This window comes from Vigna radiata, chromosome 2, assembly GCF_000741045.1.
Source record: "Vigna radiata var. radiata cultivar VC1973A chromosome 2, Vradiata_ver6, whole genome shotgun sequence".
Lineage (NCBI taxonomy): Eukaryota > Viridiplantae > Streptophyta > Magnoliopsida > Fabales > Fabaceae > Vigna > Vigna radiata.
Window position 1 is genome coordinate 7493482 of NC_028352.1, and position 25799 is coordinate 7519280.

General features: G+C 30.6%; 3 protein-coding genes across 3 annotated transcripts; 1 reads left to right on the top strand and 2 right to left on the bottom strand.

Moving 5' to 3' along the window:
• Positions 1–1869: 1869 nt before the first annotated feature.
• Positions 1870–3411, top strand: LOC106755853. Its single transcript, XM_014638070.2, has one exon. The coding sequence runs from the start codon at positions 2182–2184 to the stop codon at positions 3145–3147; it is 966 nt and encodes a 321-aa protein (XP_014493556.1). The 5' UTR covers positions 1870–2181; the 3' UTR covers positions 3148–3411.
• An 8464-nt stretch (positions 3412–11875) lies between these two features.
• LOC106779765 lies at positions 11876–14569 on the bottom strand. Its single transcript, XM_022787274.1, has 6 exons — positions 14558–14569; positions 13891–14132; positions 13485–13557; positions 13017–13068; positions 12290–12327; positions 11876–12205 (listed from the first exon to the last, which is right to left on the bottom strand). The coding sequence occupies exons 1-6, from the start codon at positions 14567–14569 to the stop codon at positions 12179–12181; spliced, it is 444 nt and encodes a 147-aa protein (XP_022642995.1). The 3' UTR covers positions 11876–12178.
• Positions 14570–20448: 5879 nt separating this feature from the next.
• On the bottom strand, positions 20449–23533 carry LOC106776100 (serine/threonine-protein kinase D6PK). The gene is made up of 2 exons (XM_014663426.2): positions 22853–23533; positions 20449–21268 (listed from the first exon to the last, which is right to left on the bottom strand). Exons 1-2 carry the CDS (start codon positions 23392–23394, stop codon positions 20470–20472), a joined length of 1341 nt encoding a protein of 446 aa, XP_014518912.1. The 5' UTR covers positions 23395–23533; the 3' UTR covers positions 20449–20469.
• Between the last annotated feature and the right edge of the window lie 2266 nt (positions 23534–25799).

The following is a 25799-nucleotide window of genomic DNA, read 5'->3' on the forward strand; positions in this document are numbered from 1 at the left end:
GTTCAAAATCCAGATTTATTTTGTGGGACCAACATTCACTGTTGCATATTCATGGCACCTCTGTTCACTTTGCTGGTTTTTTGCAACAAAAGAGATATGAAGTTTTTGGTAGATGAAAGAAAGAAAAAACAATGACATATTTATCCCACCAAATTTTTTTCTCCAATGCTTTCCTAATAAAACTTCTATTTAACGACTTTGTTTTTTTCTTCTTTTCTTTTCTGAGTTTTTCTCTTTACTGTATTTTATAAAATATACTATTTTAGGTTATGCTATTTTTTTATTTAAAAATATAACACACACACACACACATATATATATATATATATATATATATATAATCATTGGAAAATTCAAATCTCTATTTAACAAAGAAAAAATTGTTTTTTTTTTTTCATTGAGTTATGTATTTTTTTAATAGTGCTGATTAAAGAATTAAAAAAAAAATTATGAGGTATGTGGAAGAGTCCACGTATATTTAATAAATGGAATTAACAACACATTGGAGCTAAAACTTAATTCACATATAACAGTTGACAAAGGAAACTTCCCAAAAATTAAAAGAATAGTAAAATCCACTGCTGTCATCTCACTTTTTTCTCTGCTAAATATACGAGTATAATGATTAATTACTAACAGATTTTTTAAATAAACATATTCTTATAAAAAAGAATTAGTGACTTATCCTCTCTTTTCTTTATAAGGCTCAGTCATTATTGTTGAAACATAATTGATATAATTAATTATATTACATTTTGTTCAATTTATATCTTTTCCAAAGTTACTCCTATCCTATTTAAAGTGGTAAAAAAATTATTAGGCTGATCATGTTTGACTCATCACAGGTTGGTTATTTAGTGAACCAATACAATTTGATTTATCTATTAGCGAGTCAGAAAAATTCGAATCTGATCTAATTTACCACGGATTGATGGATAAACGGATTGGTTCACTAACTCACTTAAATATAATTTTTTTTAAATAAGAAAAGTTATAAACTTTTCATAATTTAAATTTAAACAAATTTCATTTTTAAATTTCACTCTCATGTTTAATTAATTTTGAAAGTAGAGAACTTAACTAATTATTTCAAGTAAAAAAACATTTTTTTATAAAAGTAAAATTAAATTTTAATAAAATAAAATTAGATAGGTGGGTTAAATGAGCCGGATTGAAATCTGACCAGCATAAAAAGAATATAATTTTTTTAAATCCAATCAGATCCAAACCCGTGGTGAACCGAATTAACTTACGGATTGTGACCTACTTTGATAGTTCTATTCCTAACACTAATGGGGCACATTTTATTTTTTGAAATATTTATATTGATGTTAATTCTTATAATCTCTTTCTTCATTAATAGACATTAAATTAAAAAAACGACTCTTAATTAAATAAGTAATACCCAAAGTTATTGAAGTTAATTTGTAACGTGATTCTTGCAAAAATGAATGGAATGAAGTGAAGGATGACTGAGAATGAGAATAAGTAGGTAAGGAAAATATTAACAAGAGCAATTTATTAAAAGATAGTTAACTGTACTTATTAGTTTTTTTAAAATAATATATATTTTAAATAAAGTAAAATAGAAAACAAAAAAAAAAAAACAGGTGAAAAAGGAAAACAAAGGAGATTCCTCTGTTTAAAAAAAAAAAGTTGTATGCATTGTTAAAAATTGTCAATTTCTTTTTATTAATCTGATTCATTCTCATTTATGTCACTTTGATGTTTTTGAGGCTAATAAATTGTTCATAACGTATTGGAGTTATTTATTAATAATCATCAAACCCAAGAACAATAAATAAACAGAAAAATAAAATAAAAAACTGGTGTTGAATTGAAACACACATGGTGAACTTTTTCTTCTTTTTCTTTTCTTTTAAATTACAGGGCAGCTCAGATTAAAAAAGCAGAGCACCAAGGTTTCTCTTCCATCTCATTAGACGCACAATATTCTAAGAGAGAGAGACATTGTGGCATGTTAAATGCAAAGTCTTCTTCCTCTCAGTTTCCCCCTTTCACAAACCCAAGACACATGAAAATGCAACCATAACCTCCATTTTCTCCGACCTCAGTTTCTCCAAAAACTTCAGATCTTTCTGTGAGAACTGAAAATCCCACATTAAAAGCAAGTGTTTATAAGAACAGGGGAGAGAGATCTTCGACATTTGAAACGTTAAAATGAGAGACTTTGTTACTTGTTTCAGCGAGAACGCTGTTGGCGTGTCTCATTCTTCAATATCGTGTTCTTCTTATTCGAACAACGCATGCATCTCTCCCTCCAACGTTGCACCCTCCACCCAGAACTCTGTTTCCAGCGTCTACAAGCTTGTTCTCTCCACGTTAAAGCAAATTCTGGTCACAGTCTCATGGTGTAGGAGCCACTCCAACCAAGGACTCGCCATAACCTTCAACCACGAGGACCCTCCATCCTTTAGACTCAACACCACCAATTCACGCTTTTTCAGGAAGAAAAAGGGCACCAAAATCCTCGAACCCTTTTCTTCTGACTCGTCCAAGGTTGAAATTTTCTGGGATCTTTCAAACGCCAAGTACGAATCCGGTCCCGAACCCGTTCAGGGCTTTCACCTTGTGATCATCATTGACTCGGAAATTGGCCTGGTTCTCGGTGACACCGCTGAAGAAACAGTTCTTTCCAAGAAGCTCAATTTCAGAAGCAGCAACATAAACACGGGTTTGGCTAAGGTTTCTCTTTTGTCACGAACAGAGCATTGTTCTGGAAGCACCCTTTACTCCACCAAGGCTCAGTTCTGCGACACCGGCACGTGCCACGACGTTATGATCAGATGCAGTATGGAGAAGGAGAATGAAGGGTTGTTCAAGTCACCGGTTTTGTGCGTGTGCATAGATAAGAAGACCGTGATTCGTGTGAAGAGGCTGCAGTGGAATTTCAGGGGGAATCAAACGATTTTCGTTGATGGGTTGCTGGTTGATTTGCTTTGGGATGTTCATGACTGGTTCTTCACCCCTTCTTCTTCTTCTTCATCTTCTTCTGGGTATGCAGTGTTCATGTTCAGAACTAGGAGTGGCATGGATAGCAGGTTGTGGTTGGAGGAAAAGAATGCACAAAAAGATAAAGACAGGGTTGAATTCTCCTTGTTGATCTATGCATGTAAGACTACATAAGGGAACTCAAATTCTTCTTCTCATTCGCTTTTTCTTAACTTCTTTTTTCCTCTCTTTAATTTTTCCTTGCCTTAAGGAAACATACCCTTTGTTTTTTAAGAGAAACACAATAGTTTTCAGCATCACAAGTTTTAGTTATACGAGAAAAAAATTGCATTTTTCTCCCTAGTTTAGTTTGGTGTCGAAACTGTCAAACTCTGGCAAACCATCTTTGATATATCTGTCATGTAATTTAGAATCCATAACCTTTGTTTGAACTCAAAATTTCCATCGAAATTATCCAATCCCCAAGACTAAGTCCACTCTATCATATTAACAACTACAACTTATTATCTTATCAGTCATTGTAATTTGTAATTTGTAATTTGTAAAACCCGTTTGGAGCTGATTGTGTTTTAATGTTGAATTGGTCTTCAATTGAAGATGGGCATGAAGCAGTAGGAAAAAGGTCCAAATTTTATTCTTTTCTGGTTTGAGGGTTTTCCGATTTGGTTTATGACTTGGACACAAACGAAATTCAGCTAAAAGGGTAAAAATGGAAGAGTTTGATTGTGATGGTTGAATTGGCAAGCCTTTTATGGGAAACAAAGTTAAAAGAGTATTGTGAGTGGAAATGGAATGAAGCATATCTTGACCAGTCTTCTCTCTCTCTCCTTGGTCTTTACGATTCTGTTCCTCACTGTAATGTTTGGTTGAAAGATGAAAACTTTATTTTGATCATAACCGTTCAAGTATAATAAATAAAGGGGAAGGTAGATGTTAGACGACAGGGTACGATGTGGATCTTTCTTAGCATTTGGTTGCCATAGCAGTTTACTTAAAACCTTAAAACTGTAACTGAAGTATGGGTGGAAGATTTTGCAGAGGATTTAAGCATGGATATGGATGGATTAGTGATCGGTGCAAAAATTAGATATCAATTTATATACACATAAATATCTCTATATATTCTTGGAATGATACTAAAATTAAATCTATAAAAACTTAATTTAAAATGAACAATATCTTGTCAATGTGAAATGTGTGACGTTCGGGCACTGAGAGGGCGGAGAGTGATCGCCGGTGCAAGAGGCATGGTGCAGGGGCACAGACAATGAGCGGCTCCTGACAGACTTCCAGTGGAAGGGGAACATGGACGAATTGAACAAACACCGAAATGAGAGATATCTGGAGACTGTATAGGTATGGAACTATATAGTTGAAGGATAGCTTATAGGAATTGATTTGACTACTTATATCACCAAAATGCATTTACTTTTTGATAGTCTAACCCATTAGAACTCCATGGTTAAATGCGTGTATATTAAACTTCTTTTGAAAAAAAAAAGTATGGTTTTCGAAAATGATTCAAAGGAAGGAAGCTAGAACATTTAAAATGTTGAGTTTGTCTTTACTGAGGTGGTGGAACCTTTGATTTTGCATGATGGTCTATTCCTCTGTCCTAAGATGCCTTGGCATGTGTTTATGACTCTTGGTCCCTCCAAAGTTCTACTTCACTCTCTCAACCCAATCATCCTCATCACCTACTTTCTCTATGCATGCGTTACAAAAGAGATGCAAAGTGGGTGAGAAATGATACACTTCAATTGGATAAAACCAAACATTTCATACAATATATTTTTAGTTTTTATATTTTTATGTAAAATTAATTTTTTCTTTTTCAAATTTTTTATACAAGCTAAAAATAAATAAACATACAAAAATTTAAAGTGTTTATATCATTTAATATGTTTCAACTTAAATATTAATTTAAAATGTTATTTAACATACAAAAATTTAATATTATTAAATTAAAAAATATATTTATTTATTTTTAAAATTTAGAAACTAAAATGTAATAAAGTTTAAGAACTAAGAACTACATGCATATTTAACTTTACGTTAACTTCATATAATTTATAAAGGAAAATTTTATGTAAGACTTTCCTTTTATGGCTGATGAGTTTTGTATGTTATATATACCTTAGACTTTTCCATGTTTGAAGTATTATCTGTAAATTATATGTATGGGCTATGTTTGTTTTTTAGAAAGTATAAAATGTGTTTGTGAAATTTAAAAAGACTCTAATTTTCAAAGACTTGTAAATGAAATAACTAGTTATAAAAAAATGAATTTTAGTAATTTCTTTAAGAAAACCAGAGGAAATGATAGATATGTAACAAAAATGAATGAAAAAAATGGGTTTAGAGAAGGTAAAAATTGTGATATATTATTTATACCAAGATTTTGATGATGCATTTAACAATATAACTTTGGAATTCTGTATTGTTTGAAGATATAACCTGCATCTCCCTTTAACTGGTGAGATTGTGCAGTGAAACAGTGCTTTTTCCTTGGATAATAATATTTTGATAATATTTTTTTATAATATTTTAATATTATTTACGTGTAATTATGTGATTGGTCCAAAATTACTCTGTAATTAATAATAATAATCATAAACACCAACATGAATTAATAAGGTCTGGTTCACTCGAATAGATTTGAAGGAGAGTAATTGAGTTGATTTGAGAGGATATAAAAGTAATTATTTTTTTTGATTTGAGTGAATTTGAAGGTAAACGAGAATGAATTTGGAAGTAAAGTTTGTGAGAATTAGTATAGGATTTAATTTATGTGACAGATTAAAAAAAATTACTTCCAAAACCACTCTCACTTATCTTCAAATCTATTAAAATAAACAACAAAAAAATTTATCATCAAATCCTCTCAAATTCTGTCAATTACTCTTTCCCAAATCCACTCAAGTGAACAAGACCTAGAAAAATGACATATTAAAATATTATTAAAAAATATTATGAAATTATCATTATTTGAACTTTGTTAAAAATAAAGTGCAAAGATATGTTCAGAATTACTACTCTTGAGTGACAGTGTCAGTCATTTTTCGAATTTATTTCCCTTTCTTTTTTTCATTTACATGACAGAGTACGTTTCAGTTATGCTTTCCAAATGTTACTTTGCTGTTTGGTGGATGTTACTTTCACTCTTCCTTTTTCTTCCTTCCCCATTTCTATTTCACTTTATTCTTTTCTCCTATTAATTTATGTCTTTAAGGCTAAGCTTTTAAATTTACATATTAACTCTAATCTATTCAAATTGTTTAATAGTTCCATAATATTATCTAAACCAATTTATAAGGTCAGTTATATTTTTTTATTTATATATTATGATACAAAATCTCTAATAATTGAAATGAAATTAGTCAACAAATAAAAGAAAAGTGTTTAAAATAATTGTGGATTTGTAAAAAAAGACTTAATCAATATTTTCGTTCAAATATTTTTTATTAATTTAATATGATCCTTTATATTTTTTTCTTGAATTTAATCCTCATTTATTTAAAATAATTTAGTGCAGTGTCTAATATTAAATTAATGTTAACATTCTTTGGAAGTAATATGTTATAACTTTCTTAACTATGTTAACACTAATTCTTACTTTCAAACAATGTTAAAACTAATTTAAGATAATGGATCACATTAAATCATTTTAAATAAAATGGAAATTGAATTGAAAGTAAAACAAATTAGGAAATCATATTGAACCAATTCGTCTAATAGCTAAACTAAAAATAAATATTAGAAAAAGTGAAGAATGTTATAAAGTATAAAACTTGATGGTATTCAAAGTAAAATAGTGCATGAAACTAAATTTAAACACTAAAAAATAAATCTTAATTATTCAAATATTATGACTTGAATTATTAGAATTGTGTTTAATTTTATTATGAAATATACTTGAGTATTTATCAATGAATGGTAATTGTGTATTGAGGAAATTTTTGTTAAAGATTAAAATATGTTAATCACAAACTTTATAAGATGAACTACATAAAACATTGAATATGGAGCTAAATAAATAGGTTTAAAATAAACATATAATAGATGTGAGGTTTTTTCAATGGAAGATAGAAAGATTTGACACTCTTATGATAGATATTAATAAAATGTAAACAAATTTACACAAAAAATCAAAATATTATTTCAACCAAAAACTTTAAAACAATAAGTTTATGATCATTTTACTTAGTCAACTTATTCTTTTTCTTAATAACTTTGAAAACTCAAATTTCAAGCCATACATGCATCTATGAGAAGTATGATAATACATGTATAAAAAGAAAATAATGGAAAAGTTTCTACCATTGAAAACAATAGGTTGGAATGAGATAATTGATGATGATTACCTTGAGAATGGGGTAGGTATAGGTGGTGCTGAAGGCCAACCAGTTGGAAGATGTAACATTAAAAAATGAGACATTGAAGCTTGTTGAATCTCACCATCATTGCCCCACTTAGTGTTTCTTCTAACATTTGGACTCAATATAACAAAAAGGATAATTATGTAGACAACATTTTTTTTACAACATTTTTTTTTACAACATTTTTTTTTACAACATTTGAACATTAATTACATGTCAATCTGTGATTGATCAAAAATTACTCCATAATAATGTTTATGATTATTATTATTGATTGTGGAGTAATTTTTTACCAATTACATATTGACATGTAATCAATGTTCAAATGTTGTCAAAAAAATGTTGTCTAAATATCATTATCCTAACAAAAATCTGTTAATAATCTCTTTTCTTCAACTTCATTGGTGATATGTTTCATTGGCAATCAACATATACACACTAAGATGCATTGAATTTCGTTTATATTATTTCCCTCTTTCAGATAACTATATACAAAATGTTGAATTTGGTGCAAATTAGTTCTGCAATGACTTTTTAGGACATATATTATGAATTAAGGCATGCTACCAATAAGAATATTCTTAAAACAAGCAAGAGGAATAATATACATAGAATGATACTTTATTTTTAAGTCTTTATTAATTTTTTTTTTGTAAATAATTGATTAACTATTTAGTATATTGAATTTAGATTTTCTACTATGTTTTTGTACTGTTCCTATGTTCAATTTTCAAAATATATTAATTTATTCTATTTTTGTTATTTTAAAATATATTAAAAAATTAATATATTTTGAAAATACAACATAAATACAGTACCAAAAATCAGACAGAGAATTTGAACTCGTTATTTTTCTGAAAACAGTCAAAATATATTAATACACTTGATTATGAAGAAATTTCTTTATAAACGGGTCTGTCCACCTATATCTACTTTGACCTTTTTCTGTTAGTGAGATGAAAATTACTCATTTCCTAAGGATGACTTCTATCGTTTCAGGGTTGTTTTTTTCTGCACTTTTTATATATTCCATTTTACCATTGAAATAGTGACACAAAAATGGACAACTGTTTTTGAGTGGTTTCTGCCAAACAAAATTTTTGACCACGTGTATATTGTGGAGTATTTAATTTGTTTTATTACAGCACAGATTGATTTTCAATCTATTAAATCCTAGATTACACTTTGATAAAATACTTTGATACTCAATTTTTTTTAAGATTGAGAATTAAGAATAAATGTGTAATTAATGAAGGATTTATCATATTTATAGTCGCTTAATAAGCCTTTTATCTTAATGGGTCTAAATTAAGTGTCCAAACTACCTCAATACATTATTAGTGTTTAAGTGTCTGATCATCATCTTAGTTGTAGATTATATAAATAGGGATAAGATGGTAATATCCTGTATTCTTAGATCATCAAGGAATTATTAATATCTTAAATAAAATTTTCATACTTAAAATTATTAATATACTGTAAGAAATTGAATATAAAATCGATATTTGAATATTGAGCAAGTAGAACTCAAGTAATCAAGATGAAGTGTGTTACGAGTAGAACGGTCAAGTAAAGCTCCTTGAATAAGATTTGATCCTGACACAAGGTGAGTTTGGGATCAAAAAGACCCACAAGGCCAAAAACAATCCTTCACTAGAAAAGCCCACAGAAACATATAATCATTGAAAGATACTCTGAAAGAATCTTCTAAAACAATCTCACCTATTTGAACCTATTTTAACATTAGATAGTGTGAAAGAATTCGTAACTCCCATTTTGAATCTCTTGGACACCATAATTGACAGGGAGAAGAATCACCAACCCAACCAAAGAACCCATTGAAAAAACCTTAACGCTGAAAACACAAAAATAATAGTAAGTATAATCATAAGAATAAAATTAAATTAGCCAAATTGAGAAACCGAAAAGCTATCCAATAAGTTTGCTCTTCTACCCATACGAGAATGTGTTGTATATTTTGAAACATATTAGAACAGAGCAATATTAAAAATTAACAGATGAATAGTGAAAATAGCTAATAGAAACCACATGGACCAGGAGTTTCTTTTTTATTGGTGGTAACACTCTCGGATGGATCAGGAGTTTCAGATGCAAGATCAAGGATTACTCTTAAGGTGATCCATATTTTAAAGTTATTGCATACAGCTGCATACATAAATGAAAAATATTTTTAATAGGTCTTTCTTCCATAGAACTTTATGAAACATTAATGTAAGTCCTATAAAACTAAGAATAAATTTATAAATATATATAGTTCATCTTTCAGCTAAACACACAAGGTGAGAAGTGGCTAATGATACTGCCTAGGGGTTCATGTGCTAGTCTTTCTTACAGAAGATCGTACAAAAATTCAAAGTAATTTTGTACCCTTCCAATTATATTAGCCAATGATAAAGCTATACATCATAACATGTCAGTTTAGCATCTAATACTATTCGGAACTTTCAAAGAAGAAAAAAAGTAATGACCTTTGTAATTGAATAGTTGCAGAATTATTGAAAAAAATAAGAATTTAGCACAAGAAAGTTTAATTAAAAATGATGATAGGGGAAAATAATCGAGAAGGAGCTAGATGTTCTGTGATATCCAATTCCAATCAACACAGCAAGTGAATAACTGGAATAAGTTTTTGTATTCATACCTTCTGCTTCTGCGACCGAATTGGTCCTCTCACTTGACTGAACCGACCCTTCTTCAATCTGCACTATCTCCTTCTCTATTGTCACAAACCTATCTAGAACTTCTCTATTGTCACAAACCTATCTAGAACTTCTGGAGTGCTTATAAATCTAACAAACCTATTGAAAATGAAACAAAACAGACAAACAACATCGGTCTTATAAAATCATTCCACATGATTATAACCTAAATATCTTAAAAGCAAATTGTGGAAAATGACTCAATTGGCTTTTATAAAAGGTTGTACTAAAAAAGTCTCAATATCTCCCTCGTGCATTCTATTCGATGATTCTTAAGCACTGTTAAGCTTATATATATATATATATATATATAAACAATTAAATATCAATATATACCTCAGATTTACTTATCTATTCTGTTAAAAATTAACCATATCATTTTTATAAAAGAAAAGATGAAGTGACAATGGAGAAAATTCATCACTATGTGTGTTCAGATTACAAAAATAAAGGGTTAAAGAAAATTGGCTAAGCATGCACCTTGGATTAACTTACATGAACATTTTTTCATAAATTAAAACTGGAGCAAGTTTTATCACTTCTTTGGTTTTGTTCTTATTTTTGTTAAGTATAAAAGTTGCTGAATGTAGGATCTGCATAGATAAGCTGACTGACAGAAACAGTAGATGCTTGATCCTCTCTAAGTGCTACTTACTGGGATGGCAGAGAAGTTTATTCAAATAATCTTGCAAACTTTCAATGACGTTTAACTCCAAATTTAAAATAAAATTTCTACTCACGGTCAACAATAACTGGACAAGCAGTGTTCACAACATACATTTTACAGATACTTCAGAATTATAGTTAGTAATCATTCAATCCAACTCACTATCAAAATCAGCAATCACATTCCGTTCGAACATATTCTGCACCTTCATACTTACAACTTCAACATTTAAAAGCTAAGCTCAAAAAAAAAAAATTATACTTACCTTCAATGGAGGGTCAAATTCAAAAGGGGTTTTGATAGGTGGAGATTGTTCTGAGAAGTTGGGGTTTTTTAGAGTGATTGCTTGATTGTAGAAGGCAACGATTGGTCATGCTTGTTCAAGATGTTGGGATCGTGGGAGAGTGTTCTCTCCATTTGAATTTGGGATTTTAGAGATTGAAGTAGGTTTGTGGCAAGAGAATGATCGGGGAAGAAAGTTTCTGAGAGATGTGAAGGAAATGATGCCAGAAGAAGGAGTTGTGAGAGTGCGAGAAATCTATTGTTTGGGGTCAAGGGGCTGACCCGACCCTAACCCAATATCAATCTCTTTCATAGGACTTTTGGGGCCAGGGGCTTTGAAAAAGCCCCCTGAAAGGTGGGCCAAGAAAATGGGGCCTATTTTAAAAAAGGGTCAAGGCTGGCCTTGGGGTTTCAAATTAAAATGACAGCTCTAGTTACGAGTAGCTAAACTTAATGGTAACTTCTTCTGATAAAGGGTATATACCCAAAAGAAGTGCATCACTTTCATTTACTGTTACAAATAATATAGCATTAGCTCGTTCTGAATTTGATTACCTCCATGTAAATTTACATGTGTGCTGCAAGAAGATTCTGCTAAGGATTTTAATGTATCTACAAGTAACAAAAGATTGGTGATCACTACAAAATTACGGTTGTCAAATCAAGTTGCAATGCCACAAAAATGCTACAAATTATGCCATTCGTGAGACATTGCAAGCGAGACAATCAAGTAAAAGGATACAAATACGAATTCTACAGAAGGTTGTGCAGTGCTAGACATAAAAGCATTGTTCGTAACCTGTGTTTCATAGTTATACGAGGTATAAAGACATCATTTATCACTGGAGTGTATAATGACCATGTTCAACGACAATTAAAGTGTATAGAATTAAAGACAGCGATATTGGATTGTAGGGCTAAACCTTCCATAACAATGAAAGAAAAAGTAAAAAATTTAACCTGTAATAATCTAATTACAATATTTGGACATTCAAATAATCACGAAGGGGCAAGTATATACATCAAAACAATACCTCTCTTTCACTCTTTGCTTGTATCCAAAAATAAGGTCTATCCAGTGATGCAAATATTCTGAGAAAGTCTGGTTCACGAGCTTCCCAATGCTTACTGATGAACTCTCGAGGGCTACCTTTGGTCTATGGAGGTAGGGCAGCATCCCCAGCCTGAAGAAACACCATAATAATTAAATTTACTATTCAACTCACCAGCATATTTGGCTCTTAGAATTTAAAAATAGAAAAGGATACATTTTCAACAGGATAGCCTTCTTGCCGGACTGTTTTCTCTACAAATTCAAGAGTTGATTGATTAAGAACTTGGGAGTGTATAAAATTATAGAATCAATTCCTTCACATAAGAGGTGTTTCCCTTACCAGTAACACCGGGCCAAGAATCCCTCATGCTATTGGAAAAGACAATCGGTAAGTCAAACTAGGCACCCTAATGCTTTTTATTCTCCATACTAAATGGGGGCAGGTGGAGAAGATAGAATAGGTCAATTCCAGAACTAGAATAATTAGATCCATACTGAAACTTTGGGACCTCCACAGATCATCCCAGCTCGTATCTAACAAAGCATGATAATGTTAATGTGCATCGTAAGGAAAAGAAACTAGCTTCTATCATCAGGTTCATGGTCAAGTTTCTCAGTTTTTTATGATTTAATTCCTATAACATCTTAGTTCCAGATAAGTGTAAAAATTTGTTGTCTCCTTGGGTGTTACAATTCTTGCAGAAACCCAATACTTCTAGTTCTTTTTTAATGGATCTAAATTTGATTGTTTGCTTCATGATGTTAAACTCATACATTACAAGCACATCAATGTATGTTGAATATAGGTTTAACACATGAAAACCAGTAAAACATTCAGGAAAAAATCCCCAGGTAATGCATGATAGCAAACAACACATCATATATAATGAAAGAAAAATTGTAACAAAAAACAAAACGATACAGCACTGAAAGAGACCAACCATTTTCTAAACTGATCTTCACCCTCAGGAGTCTGGCAGTGCACTGGTTTTCCTGTCAGGCAAATGTTAGAGACGTAAAAGGAATTATTAGACCCAATTTGAAAAGCTAAGTCAGACAGGATAAATTGTTTGCTGACAATTACCTAGTGGGAAACAGATCATGAAATGTACGCCATATCAAACTCAAAACATTCAATTAAAGCAATCATTTATATAAAATCAAGAAATTTTTTGACAAACTGGTTTACTGCTTGACTTACATGCAAGCAAATAGAAACTTCTTGCAATGTAAACCGTAATAATCTATAACATGAAGTGAACATACTGTTCTTTAAAATGAAACAGTAAAAGAGATAATTGCAAGCAAATCCACATCCCAGACTTATTCCATTGGAGCGATATTTAGATAGGTCATGCATAAGAATTAGCATTTAAAGATCTTTTAAATCACAAAAGATCAACATTTACCTTATTAACAAGGTTTTTAGTAGTAACTTGATATGAAGACCAAAAGTGCCTAAGCATTCCTGCAGACCCAATGCTGGAAAGAATGGAGCATGTATGAAAAATATAAATAATCAGAAGTCAATATCAAAAATCATATGGTAAGAATCAACACAAGAAAAAATACTGGGAGAGCATGGATTCCATCTGTCAAAAACTATACAAGACACAAATATACCAAGGTAAAAAAATGCTGAAAATCACATCGAACAACATTATGGAATTAACGTCAACAATGCGACTAGGACTCACACCAAAAGTCCACAGCGGCCTTGTAAACTCACCTTCCAAAGAATAAACTGATACGACCTTATTCTAAGACTCAATTTTATTTATCTCTTTTGAAAGGGAAAGGGGAAAATAGTCGTACCTCTGCTTCCCTTTCCAGCAAGAAGTGTTCTCAGAACCTTCGACGATGGTAATAGAGCCTTCAACAGTTCGGCGACGGTAGAGTGCGGCAAAGCCTTCGACAGCGGCGAGCCTTCGACGACAGCGAGTCTTCAACGGCAACGAACCTTCAACTGCGGCGAGCGAGCCTTTACGAACGGGATGTAACGAGAGAGGTCCGGAGAAAATGGAGAAAGGAAATAGGAAAACTGAAACCACATTTAGCTGTATTCAATAAAATAAGTTTAATACTTTTAAATTAAATTATTAATCAGTATAATTACTAAAATTAGTTTGAGTTTTTTAAGTTTAAAAAATACACATAAATTATAGTTTAAGTTTTTTTACTTGACAGTGTCCAGTCCTACCAGATAAATTATAGTTTTAGTATAAAAAAAAGTATACATAATTATAGTTTTAGTACAAATAAAGTATTTTTAAGTTTTTTTTAGTGAAACTTATTCAAAGAACATATTTTTAGAATTTCACTTGTCAAAATTCCACTTTTAGTCCAAAAATTAGCCATTACTTTAATATATTATTAAATAAAAAAATATTTTTTGACACACCTAAATTTTTTACATTCATTTGACACTATCTTTCCTTACTTTTTACTCTCTTCTTTCTTGAAAAACTACAAAACTTTATACCTTTTGGACCATTTTACTCTTGTATTCTGTGTCAAACGAGTGTAAAAATGTGTCATGATATTATTACTCTTAAATAAAAGTTCAACAACAACTCCCACTAACCACACCATTAATTCTCAATTCATATACAATTCAATGATTATGCAATCATAAGCTAAATCATTCAATCATCATAGAGATTCAAACACATGTAATTTATAGACCAACTCTAACACTTACAATTCAACTCAACAAGCCAAAATTTATTAGACAACCCAATTGCTCAATTTTATTCTCACACAATCATACAAATATCAATTAAGACTTTCTTATCAGTTAAAATCAAAATAATTAACTCCCCTTATGTGACACGCGACCAAACAATTCTATGGATCCTAAAACAACTCCAAAAGCTTAGTAAGCTCTATCTACTCCTACAAACAACAGAAACACGGTCAAGGTATATCGTTAGAATCACTAATCAATAAAAATTAATACTGAAGACTCAAAAAACACATGCATGTTGAACATGACCAATATGTAACAAATATAAGAAAAGATAAAGGAAAATGTTGAAAACTCAACTTACTTAAACAAAGAAACTGATTGGTCTAGATTGAATAGTTTGTCGCAATGATATCAATCATACGGTCTCGATTCTTCAATCAAATGAGCACGGAGGAAAGACCCTTAGAAAAAAGTTTAACAACTATAATAAAGTGATTTATAGAGAGATAGCGTATTTTAAAATATTGCATCAATTCATAACAAAACTATTTATATTAAAACTATTTAATATTAAAATAATTGAGTCTCACTATTTTTAAACCATTACCACTACTAAAATATCATTTTCTATATCTTTACAAAAATTTATTAATATAAAATGTTTTTTCATTCAAAATAATAGTTTGTATTTTTTCTAATTAAATAGTTTTTATATAAATAATTATTTAAATTAAAAAAAATTAATTATTAAAAAAATAAAATAGTAATATAATTTTTAATTAAAAAATAATTAAATTTAAATTTTCATCATTTAAGAAATTAAAATTAAAATGTAACTATTTTGTTTTAAAAATAACAGTTACTTAAAAAAGTAGAAAAATATATATGTATACAAAAAGCAAATTTTCTTTATATATAAATATAAATAAATGTATAAATTTTTAAATTGTGATTTCAAAACTTTATTTCAATTTTATAATAAATTATGTGTGGAAACACGTTTTTCTCTTTTTTTTTCTTTTAAATATGATTTGTGTTTTTTAACTTTTTTTGTTTAATTTCATTTTTTAATATATTAGTTGATTTTTTAAAATGGTTTTAACAGGCATTGGAAATTAAATTTGTGTTTTTGGTTCATTTAATTAACTTAGAATAGTTATAACTGTAAATAAAGGTAGTATGTTTTACTCTCTCTCTTTTTTTTTTTTTCAAGGTTTAATTAAGTTTTGAAGATGATAAATTTGAAATTTTAAATTGAGTTTCTATTAAATTTTTGTAACATATTGAATCTTTAAAATTTTAAATATTTTTAATTAAATTTTTTCAGATAATTATTCATAGTGATTATTTGATGTAAACCCTCTTGCATGATCATATTACTTAAAAGCCGTCACATAGTATTTAGTTAAAAGATATTATGAAGATAAGGTATCTATTAAAAATTTGTTATATTTAACAAGAAAAATTAAAATTTAATTAAAACTATAGTTTATAGAATTATAAAATATAATATAAAAAACTAAAAATATAAAATTATAAAAATATAAAATTATAAAAGTATAAAATATTTAACTATAAAATTATGAAATATAAACCGTAATGTTAAGGTTGTATGTTTATTGTTTATGAGTCTATGCTTTTTATGTGTGTGAATCTATCATAAAAGGAGGAGAAATTTGGGGAAAATATTGGGTTTTAGGTTGTGTCATCTTTTAATAATACATGGAGTGAGTCAATTTTTAATAATACATGAGAGAGCTAAGAGAGTATAATCCCATTGCAACTCCTATCCTATTATCACAAATTCACGCAAATCCTTTTAACCTTGATAACATTTTTCTCATTAATACATTGATTAATTTCAAGCATTTCGTCAATACAGTACAAGTTACACATAATTATGAATATTACACAATTTTTAAACTCAAATCCACAATTCCCACAAATAGTTCCATGCAATTCATCATAACAGAGTATAGAAATTATAATTCACACCTTAAAACACCAATATCACATTTTAACAACATATAATTTAACATAGAAATACTAATTTAGTTTCTCTCACCTTTAAAAGACAACTCAACAACTCTAATAATCCAAATTTCTTCTAACTTCACGTAATGTTCTTTCTACACATAAAAATATCATAAGAACTATTAGGACATACCATCATGTCACTCATAGAGACTCAAAGAAAATATTAAAAAGACGCACGCAACATAAGAAATAGATCAAGAAAATGACTTCAATTCAACCTACTTAAACTAAAAAATCAATCGATCCAAATTAAAAAACTTGTCGTGAAGATCAATCATAAGATTTTGATTTTTCAATCAGATATACAAAAAGGAAGGACTCTTGTAGAGAAGCCATAAAATTCAAAAAATTTACTTATAGAAACTGTATTTTAAAATAATAAAACTCAAATATAACAAAATTATTTATACTAAATTATTTTAATATTAAGATTATCGAGTCTTGTTTTAAACTTTTATCAATTTAAAATATTATTTTCTATATCTTCATAATAATTATAACAATCATTATGTTTTATTATCGAAGTTATTATAAAATGATATTTGTTTCTCTATAGTAGGATTGAGAGACTAATTTTTCTAAAGTGACTTTCCTGCTTTCCAATGTCTAAGTTGCCTCAATTGTATTCTTGACTAGGGGAAGATACATGCAAAAGACACTCTGACGCTCAAGTTGGGAGCGGTTTAGTGAATTGTTTATCACAATTGAGTATTTTAGATCTAGTAGACTGACCTTAGTCTTATATTTATAAGTTATCTCATAGATCCTAAACTAGCACATATCCAATAAAATAAAAACAAACATACCTTTAGATTCGATTAATTAATCATTAACAACTTATCAATATCTTTAATCATATATTATTTTATCATCTGTTAGACTATTGGTCCAATAAATCCAATTATGATCCAACATTAATAAAATCATTCGAACGTTCAATATATATTTTATACCATAGGATGGACCGAACAATGATGGGTATTAAGAGTTCGGTCTATCCTATATACCATACAACATTATTGTATATAAAATCAAAAGTTCACCATTTATAGAATCTTAAATGATAATAAAAATTCACATTATTATTATTATTAAAGTTATTATGAATATTATTATTTATTAATATTGGATTTATTAATATTTATTATTATTATTATTATAATTACAACTAAGTCTATGTACGGACAACAAAAATCCTTTTATTAATGTTATAAGAAAATCCTCGATACTGTTATGCATACAACCAGCACAAGGGCTACCCTAATATTAGGACGAGTGTACATGAAAACTACCACTGCACACCATTTTGCTTTCATAAGATCATTGGTTGCATTTTCTCATCTTATCCAAAAGTCTTCAAATTACATTTGACTCACAATTTTAAAATAAATAATTTGTGGGTCTTATATATTACTGATCTTATTTAGTTTTATTCAATATTACTCACTTGAATCCTCACCATAGTTAATATTTTTGAGTAAATTTTAAGCATTATTAGATATCAGAAATTGATCTCAATCAAGGCTTCCTTGTGGAGTATCTTCAGAAATATCTGCATGTTTTTTTTTCATCTGCACAAGATGCTATTATGCAGAAATATTAAAAATATCATAAATTAGAATAGCATCTTCAGATATGTACTCAAATATGCAGATGTCATAATTTCTTCTTGTGTGAGACCATATTGGAATTACCTCTATATGGTATATAATCAAGAATATTTGAATGAATATGTGATTAAACATATTTAGCAACTAACCAAATTTTTAGGTAAATCTATTTATATTTTATTTTGTTTATATTTTATTGAACTTATGTCAGTTTAAAGTCCATTAGACAACTTATAAATAAAAAGTCAGGGTCAAAAGTCAGGTATGCTTTACTCATACTCCACAACTCATATTCTCAAATATTCAAATAGTGATAATCATTCACTAAATATTCAACAAAGAGTCGAGACTCTTCAGTACACGCCTAATTTGAGCAGACGTCAGAGTGTCTTTTGCAGTTACCTCCTCCTCTCCACCAGGAAGGCGACCGAGATCGAACAGCCCAAACAAAAAGAAAATAATCGGAAAACCCAATTTAAGCACCGAAAAGCGATAAAACCATGTCAAAACAGGTTAGTCTCTCGATCCTACAAATCTACACCGAAACAACCTCAAATATATAATATCACTCAAATATATAATATCAGTTTGTGAGGTCAATGTTAAGTCTTTCGATATTCAAATTAGATTAGGTTACAATTTAATTCTTTAGATGTCCTCACAATGTTCGGTATAATCTTGGTATTATTTCCAGAAAGCATTTCAACATTTAAATTAGTATTTGTCTGAACAGTGCTATAATAAAAGTGTAGTAAAAATAATCAACTACTTAAATATAAAACCTATATTTATAAATTTTCCTATGACTTTTGATTAAAATTGATTCAATTATTGTCCATGTACCCATGACTTGTTTAGGATTAATCTAACTAGTTTTAACAATTAATATTGTCAATATTATAAGTGTCCTTTTTGTTGCTTGTTGTCAAGAGGTCATCAAGTACAATCAGTATCATACATGAACTGATAAACGATGAAACAAAATGGTCCTGCAGCAACTCAGACATCAAATTTCCTTTCATTAGATGAAACCATTAAAATTTAAAATATGTTAAATTAATCCTCACAGTAAAAACTTATTTCCTTCAGCACATGCATTCAAGCTAATTATTGTTAATAGCTAACCCGGATTTTGCTTTTTCGGCAATGTTCCAGCTCCATGCAGTCACTACTTACCATTTATAGCTTCATCACATTTGCTAGTGTCATTTCCAAGTCTGATTAGATAATATTGTTATATTACAACGATTTTATTCTTAAAAATATATTTCGAAAAATTAAAAAAGAAAAAATATTTAAAATTTTCTTAATCTTTACTCTTAAATATTGAGTATATTCGAATAGCTTGTATTCTTTCATATTGGTAAGTACAATAATGACTGCAATTTATTAATTACATGATGCTTGGAGTAAAGTGTGGACAAGTGAAATGACAGGAAAATTAAATACATTTGAATGAACATTGAAATACATTAAATTTCTTCAGTTGTATAGTTAAAAGTAATGTTGAGAAGTAATTATGACAAACCTGTGACAAGTAGGAAAAATAGCTTGGTTTGATTTTAAATTCTGTGGCAGTTAGAATTTACTTCTGCATATATAGTTGGAGATGCTATTATTCAGGACCATTCTCATATCAAAATCATAAATGTGCTTGGTTGAGGACCATTTTCATGTGTAATGCTCCAAGAACATGCAATAATAATTTTTCATTGTGTTTGGTAAGAATGAAATGAGTAATCGATTAATTAATTATATTGGATAACCATCTTTACATGATGATCTAATAGTCACTTAAATCTGCAATGGTGAATGATTATAATATAACCAGTATCTGTTGTAGAATGATCTTAAAAATCCTGCAACAGCAGACCAATGCTACATGATGAGTAGATTAAGATTTCATTATTTGTAGGATTGAGTATGGTTGTGAATATACATGTTTATATTATTATTATTAGTAGTAGTAGTAATAGAATTACATAAAAGGCGATTTGATGGTATTAGTTTGAAAAAAATGGAAAGAAAAGAGGAAAGTGGAAAATGGAGGTGTCTCCATTAATAAGAATCAACGAAAATGTCAGGGGAAGGATGATGATCATCATCATATACAGCTTTAGCATTAGGTGAGGGAAGAAAGGGTGGAGTGGTACACCTCAGCAACGCCCAATTAACGCCGTCAAAAAAAGAGTGTTGCTTGATCGCAGAAGCACCCATCAGGGACCCTAGCCGCTTGCCGGGGTCCTTAACCAGCAGCTGCGATATAAGGTCCTTCATGGCGCCTGAACACGCCGGTTCCTTCGGGAACTCAAGGGCTCGAGCCACGATGTTCGCCAGGGTCAGCTCGTGGTCCATGCCCTTGAACGGCGTCACGCCGTAAAACAGTTCGAACATAAATATCCCCAAAGTCCACCAGTCCACCGGACTACCGTGGCCCTCACCGGACACGATCTCCGGCGCCAAGTACTCATGGGTCCCGACGAATGACATCGACCGAACGTTCATGGGCTCCGCCACGAACGCAGGCCCGCTACGGAGCTTCTGCTTCTTCTTTCGCTTGCGTTTTGGCTGGAAACACGACGCCGTCGGGACTATGCAGTTCGGGATTATGCAGGAGGAGGAGGACGCCACGCGCGCGCCTTCCACGTGGCAATCGTTGCGTGTGGGAAGAGGGTTTTGGTCGGAGATGATCTGGGCCGTTGATGTGGAATCGTCGCATTTTAGTGAGAGATCGAAGTCGGTGAGCATGATGTGGCCGTCTGATCTTATCAAGACGTTTTCGGGCTTGAGGTCGCGGTAGATTATCCCCAACATGTGGAGATATTCAAGTGCCAACAAGACTTCCGAGGCGTAGAACCTGTGATTAACATCATAATTATTGAACAATGTTGGTTAAAATGAGTAATCACAAGTTTTGTTTGTTTGTAAGACAGGAAATGTGGCTTGGTTTTCAACTTGCCATGTGTTGTGCGACATTTTTGGGACAACATCGATAATCTCCATGCAAATGGAAGAAAATAAGAGAAGTCAACGACACAGGCATATGCATGTTTAAGAAAAAAAGCTCTTAATGTTTCATGTGAGAGGGAGACGTGCACATAATGACAAGAGAACAAAAGCAGTTAGTAAAGTGACTCTTCATGCAAAGGAAACATTTTCTTGTAATTTCACCCACAGGGGTAGTTGAACATGTCTCTGAAAGTTTCAGCTTTGTTTCCATTCATCTGTGCTGTGCTGTTTTTTAACACGTAAAAGCCTGCTCAATCAAAAGCAGAGAAGGAAGAACCAAGAACATGAAACAAACATTTGAATCTTTTGAATCCTCGCCTAACAGACAACCTATTACCATCGTTCAAAAAGCAAATTCCATTACATTACACAAAGATTAACAAACTAATTCATTGATTAATTAATTAACTAATTAATTATACTCTGCACAGATATTTAATCAGCAAAATCCCATATCCCCTGGCCAAGGGGATTTATTTCCATAACAGGGACCACTGCAAGATTTTGTTCTCAATCAGTTCACTAATTTTAAGAAATAAAACGCAGAAATCCCGCAGAAATTATGAATCAAGTTTAAATTGTTTTATCTTATCCCCTATATACATAGAGAGAGAGAAAAGCACGAAGATTCGTCAACAGGGGTAGATTCTCCCGTAAGAAAAAAAGCTATGAACTTTTTCAGGTTAAAAAACTCTGCGTAGTCCCCACAAACCTGTAAATTTTACATTAAAAAAATAAAAAATGGAGTAGAATTTATCCACGACTTCGAAGGGTGATCATGGGTACCACAAAGTTTATGACAAAAAATTTGAACTACCAGCGTGCTTTGTCGTTTTGACTTTGAAAGTAATTTTACATAGAATGCATAGGCAATCACACCATCACGTGCCGCCATTTTCAAATCACTTCTTCAAAACGTCGTCATCATCACATTCTTAATTTCCTAAACCTGCTCCAATATTACTCTAAGTGTTCTTTGTTTAAAATTAATCCACACTTCTTAACAAAACAGTTTTTGTAAGTAACTGTTGGGTTTGGTTGGTTAAGTTGTAAAAGTGAGACTTTAATATTTTTAATAAATGAAAAAAACACTAGATTAAAAATTAAAATGCATGATCAATTCCTTAATTCCGTTTTAATTCCTTGTGTGTCGATTGGGAAAGAAAAATTCTAATTTCACCTGAAAGCTTTCTACCATTTTCATATGTAGTGGCCTTTTAGGAAAAGCTTAATTGAAGTGGAAACCCATAATAATACTTTAATTGTATTTAGAATTTAGAATTAGAATTTATATTAAATAATATTATAATTATTAATTGATATGATTAGTGAATGAATATTTTAACCCGAGGATTCTTCCCTCCAGAACAAAAAAACCAAAAAAAAAAACACAGATTGCAATGATTTCACTGGAAGGAAACGGCGGGCGCACCTGACGGCGGATTCGAGGAAGCGTTTGTTGGGGAAGCGCTGGCGGAGGACGTGCAAGTCACCGCCGGGACAGAATGGCGTTAGGAAGCAGAGCCATTTGGGCGCGTGGATGGACGCGTACAGTGTGGGCAAGAAAGGGTGATCCAACATTTCCAGAATTTCCCTTTCTGTCTTCGCTCTGCCTTCCTTGTTCCTCCTCGCCAAGTCCTCCTTCTCCATCACCTTTGCGGCGAACACGGCGCCGCCACCTTCTTCTTTGGGTTCCGCCAAATAGACGGCACTCATGTCGCCGGAGCCGAGGCGGCGCGTGAAGCGGAGGTGCGAGAGGGCGAGGGGCCTCGTGCGGTGGATGAAAGAGGCGCAGGGGTCGGAGGAGGGCGCGTGAGGCTTGGCGTTAGGGATTGGCGCGTGAAGGAAGTGGGAGGAGGTGGAGGGCGTGACGGTGGTTGTTTCTGAGCTGAAACTTGTGCTGCGTTTGGTAGTGGTGGTGGTGGAAGCGAAGCTGAGACTGTGAAGGTCGTCGGCTAGATCCTCTGCGTCCATGGTTTGTGTTTGGGAATGGAAATGAAGATGAGAATGGAAGAAGAAGAAGAAGAAGAAGAAGATGAAGTGTATGTGAGTGTGCGTGTGAGAGAGAGAGAGGTTGTGACAAGAGAAAGAGGGTAATTGTCGGTTAGATCCTTTCCTTTTTTATTTTCCAGAGCCACACGCGGCTTTCTATCTCGAAAGGGTTGGGCCGAGAATCTGGGCTTGGCCCACCTTCAAACATTATAACAAAAATACCTAAATTTAAAAAAAAAAGTCAATAAATTTCTCAAATATCAAATAAGTTTTTTTTAGACTTAATAGGTTATTGTTTTAATCTTTAAAACACGTGTCAAAATCATCTTTTAAGGAGTTAACTTTATAAATATTATATTAAATTTAGTTTTTTCTTTTTACTTCAGATATTATTATGACAGTGTATTCTCCTTGTAGAAATGTCTCCTTTAAAAGTTTAAATACGTTTCAAATTTTATTTTAAATCATTGATTTAGAATTTTGATTTTAAAAAATACTTTTATTTTTCATTTTCAAAAGAAAATCAAATTTTATTTGTTGGTTCATGTTATTGCGTAACATGTGTTAATGATTTATGTGTTTATTTAGCAGAAGTTTAGTCAGTAGTGTTTGTGGTATAATCTTAATATATGTTTATCCTAATCAGAAGTTGTTTATTCACCTCAAAATCAATTTAAAAAAATGAAAATGTTAATTTTAAATTTTAAAATTTTTACAAACAAAACAATTACAAAATGGAAATTAACTTTTGTTCATTTTTAGGAACTTAGCCATTTTAGAGTTGTAGACATAAAATAAAATAAAAATACATTCATTTTATGAAAATAAAACAGAAATTCTTAAAATAAAAATTAAAAAAGATAATCTCAGTACAAGGTAATTAAAAAAAGAAGTACCTTCCTATTCTCTAACATTTAGACCATGTTTTTAGTAAACCTCTATATATGTTTATATAAAAGAATCATATATTAAAGTGAACTGTATATAATTTAAAATCCTATAATTTTAACTTAAGGATACGATAATAGTTCTTAACCAGAGTAATTAGGAGAAGCAGTTAAGCAATTGCATAATATTAATTTACCGAGGAAGAAAATAATGTTGGTTGTAATTAGCATAGAGGATACATGGAGCAACCAAATAACTAATAAAACTACATGATTTAATTTAAAATTTGAGTTTCACTTACCACATTTAGGGTGTTTTACTTTTTTTAAGAAGAATGAGTGGATGTATTTGAGGATAATTTAATTATTCTTCATATGAATGAATCTTGAGGCGAGTGAGAGTCATAAGTAAATATGGTAAGATTTGAAAGAAATAGAATTAGTTGATGCATAAAAAAATTATTTAATTGATAAAAATTTAAAATTATCAAAATATTCTTAGTTATTAAAGTAATATAAAATTATAATTCTCAATGTTATATTTAATTATAAAAAGGTTTATAAAGAGAACAAAATTAAAATTAATTTTAAAAATGTAAAAAAATTGTAATTTAGTAAAATGAAATAATTTTTTATTTTAAAAATGTATATATATTACTCTTCAATACAATACAAGGTTTAGAAATTATTTTGACATTCATAAAATGCTTTGCAATATGCATGGCTAATAACAAAGGAAACGGGATTGTATTGTCATCTACTACATCGTTAGATAATATTCAAACACTTGGGCTATATATAACATCACACTCTTACAAACTTTACAGTAAGCAAAATACATGTTATTTATATAGTCATCCAACAACATTGGGAAGTTGGAACTGAATAAGCCATTGCAGAACTGAATACAACCACAGACCATGGTGAACAAAAAGCTATAACCGAAGACAGAGGGCGCCAAAGCCGAATACAAGTTGTTGTTCAATTCTTTCTACGTGCTGGAACCAGATACCAAGAGCTTTGGAACCAAATACAAGAGCTTTGGACGAATCAAAGCCACGCTTCTTCAACCTTTCTTCTTCATGTTCTCCATCTTCAACACATGTTCATGGCAGCAGCCACATATGTACGAAGGGTAAAAATGATTTTCACTCCTAATTCACTAAATCACACCATACCAACGAGTGATAGAAAAAACGTTCATCTTACAAATCCACTTAATTATGTTTTTGCAAATCTCCAGAGCGAACACAAAAAATCTCTCAAATCAGTTTTTACTTTTCGTCTTAAACATTAAAATCTGTTCAAATGAACAAAATCATTAAAGATCACACCGAACATCTTATATGAAAGATAAATAAATATCAAGAAAAAATATTAAGTATAATTAAAAATGTAAAAAAATGAGTTTAAATTTGATATAAACACACAGATTTTGATGCAAAATAACTTAAAATAAAATATCATTACTAACCATTGAACCGTTTATCAATAATTAAA

Excerpts from the sequence above, each read along its gene's own strand:
- LOC106755853 (XM_014638070.2), top strand. The coding sequence starts at position 2,182 with ATGAGAGACTTTGTTACTTGTTTCAGCGAGAACGCTGTTGGCGTGTCT.
- LOC106779765 (XM_022787274.1), bottom strand. Across the intron at positions 13,069-13,484 it reads CTAAAAACCTTGTTAATAAG|GAAAACCAGTGCACTGCCAG; the intron begins GTAAATGTTGAT and ends TTTGCCTGACAG. Across the intron at positions 12,206-12,289 it reads AAGGCTATCCTGTTGAAAAT|GCTGGGGATGCTGCCCTACC; the intron begins GTATCCTTTTCT and ends GTGTTTCTTCAG.
- LOC106776100 (XM_014663426.2), bottom strand. The coding sequence starts at position 23,394 with ATGGACGCAGAGGATCTAGCCGACGACCTTCACAGTCTCAGCTTCGCT. Across the intron at positions 21,269-22,852 it reads TTCCTCGAATCCGCCGTCAG|GTTCTACGCCTCGGAAGTCT; the intron begins GTGCGCCCGCCG and ends TGTTAATCACAG.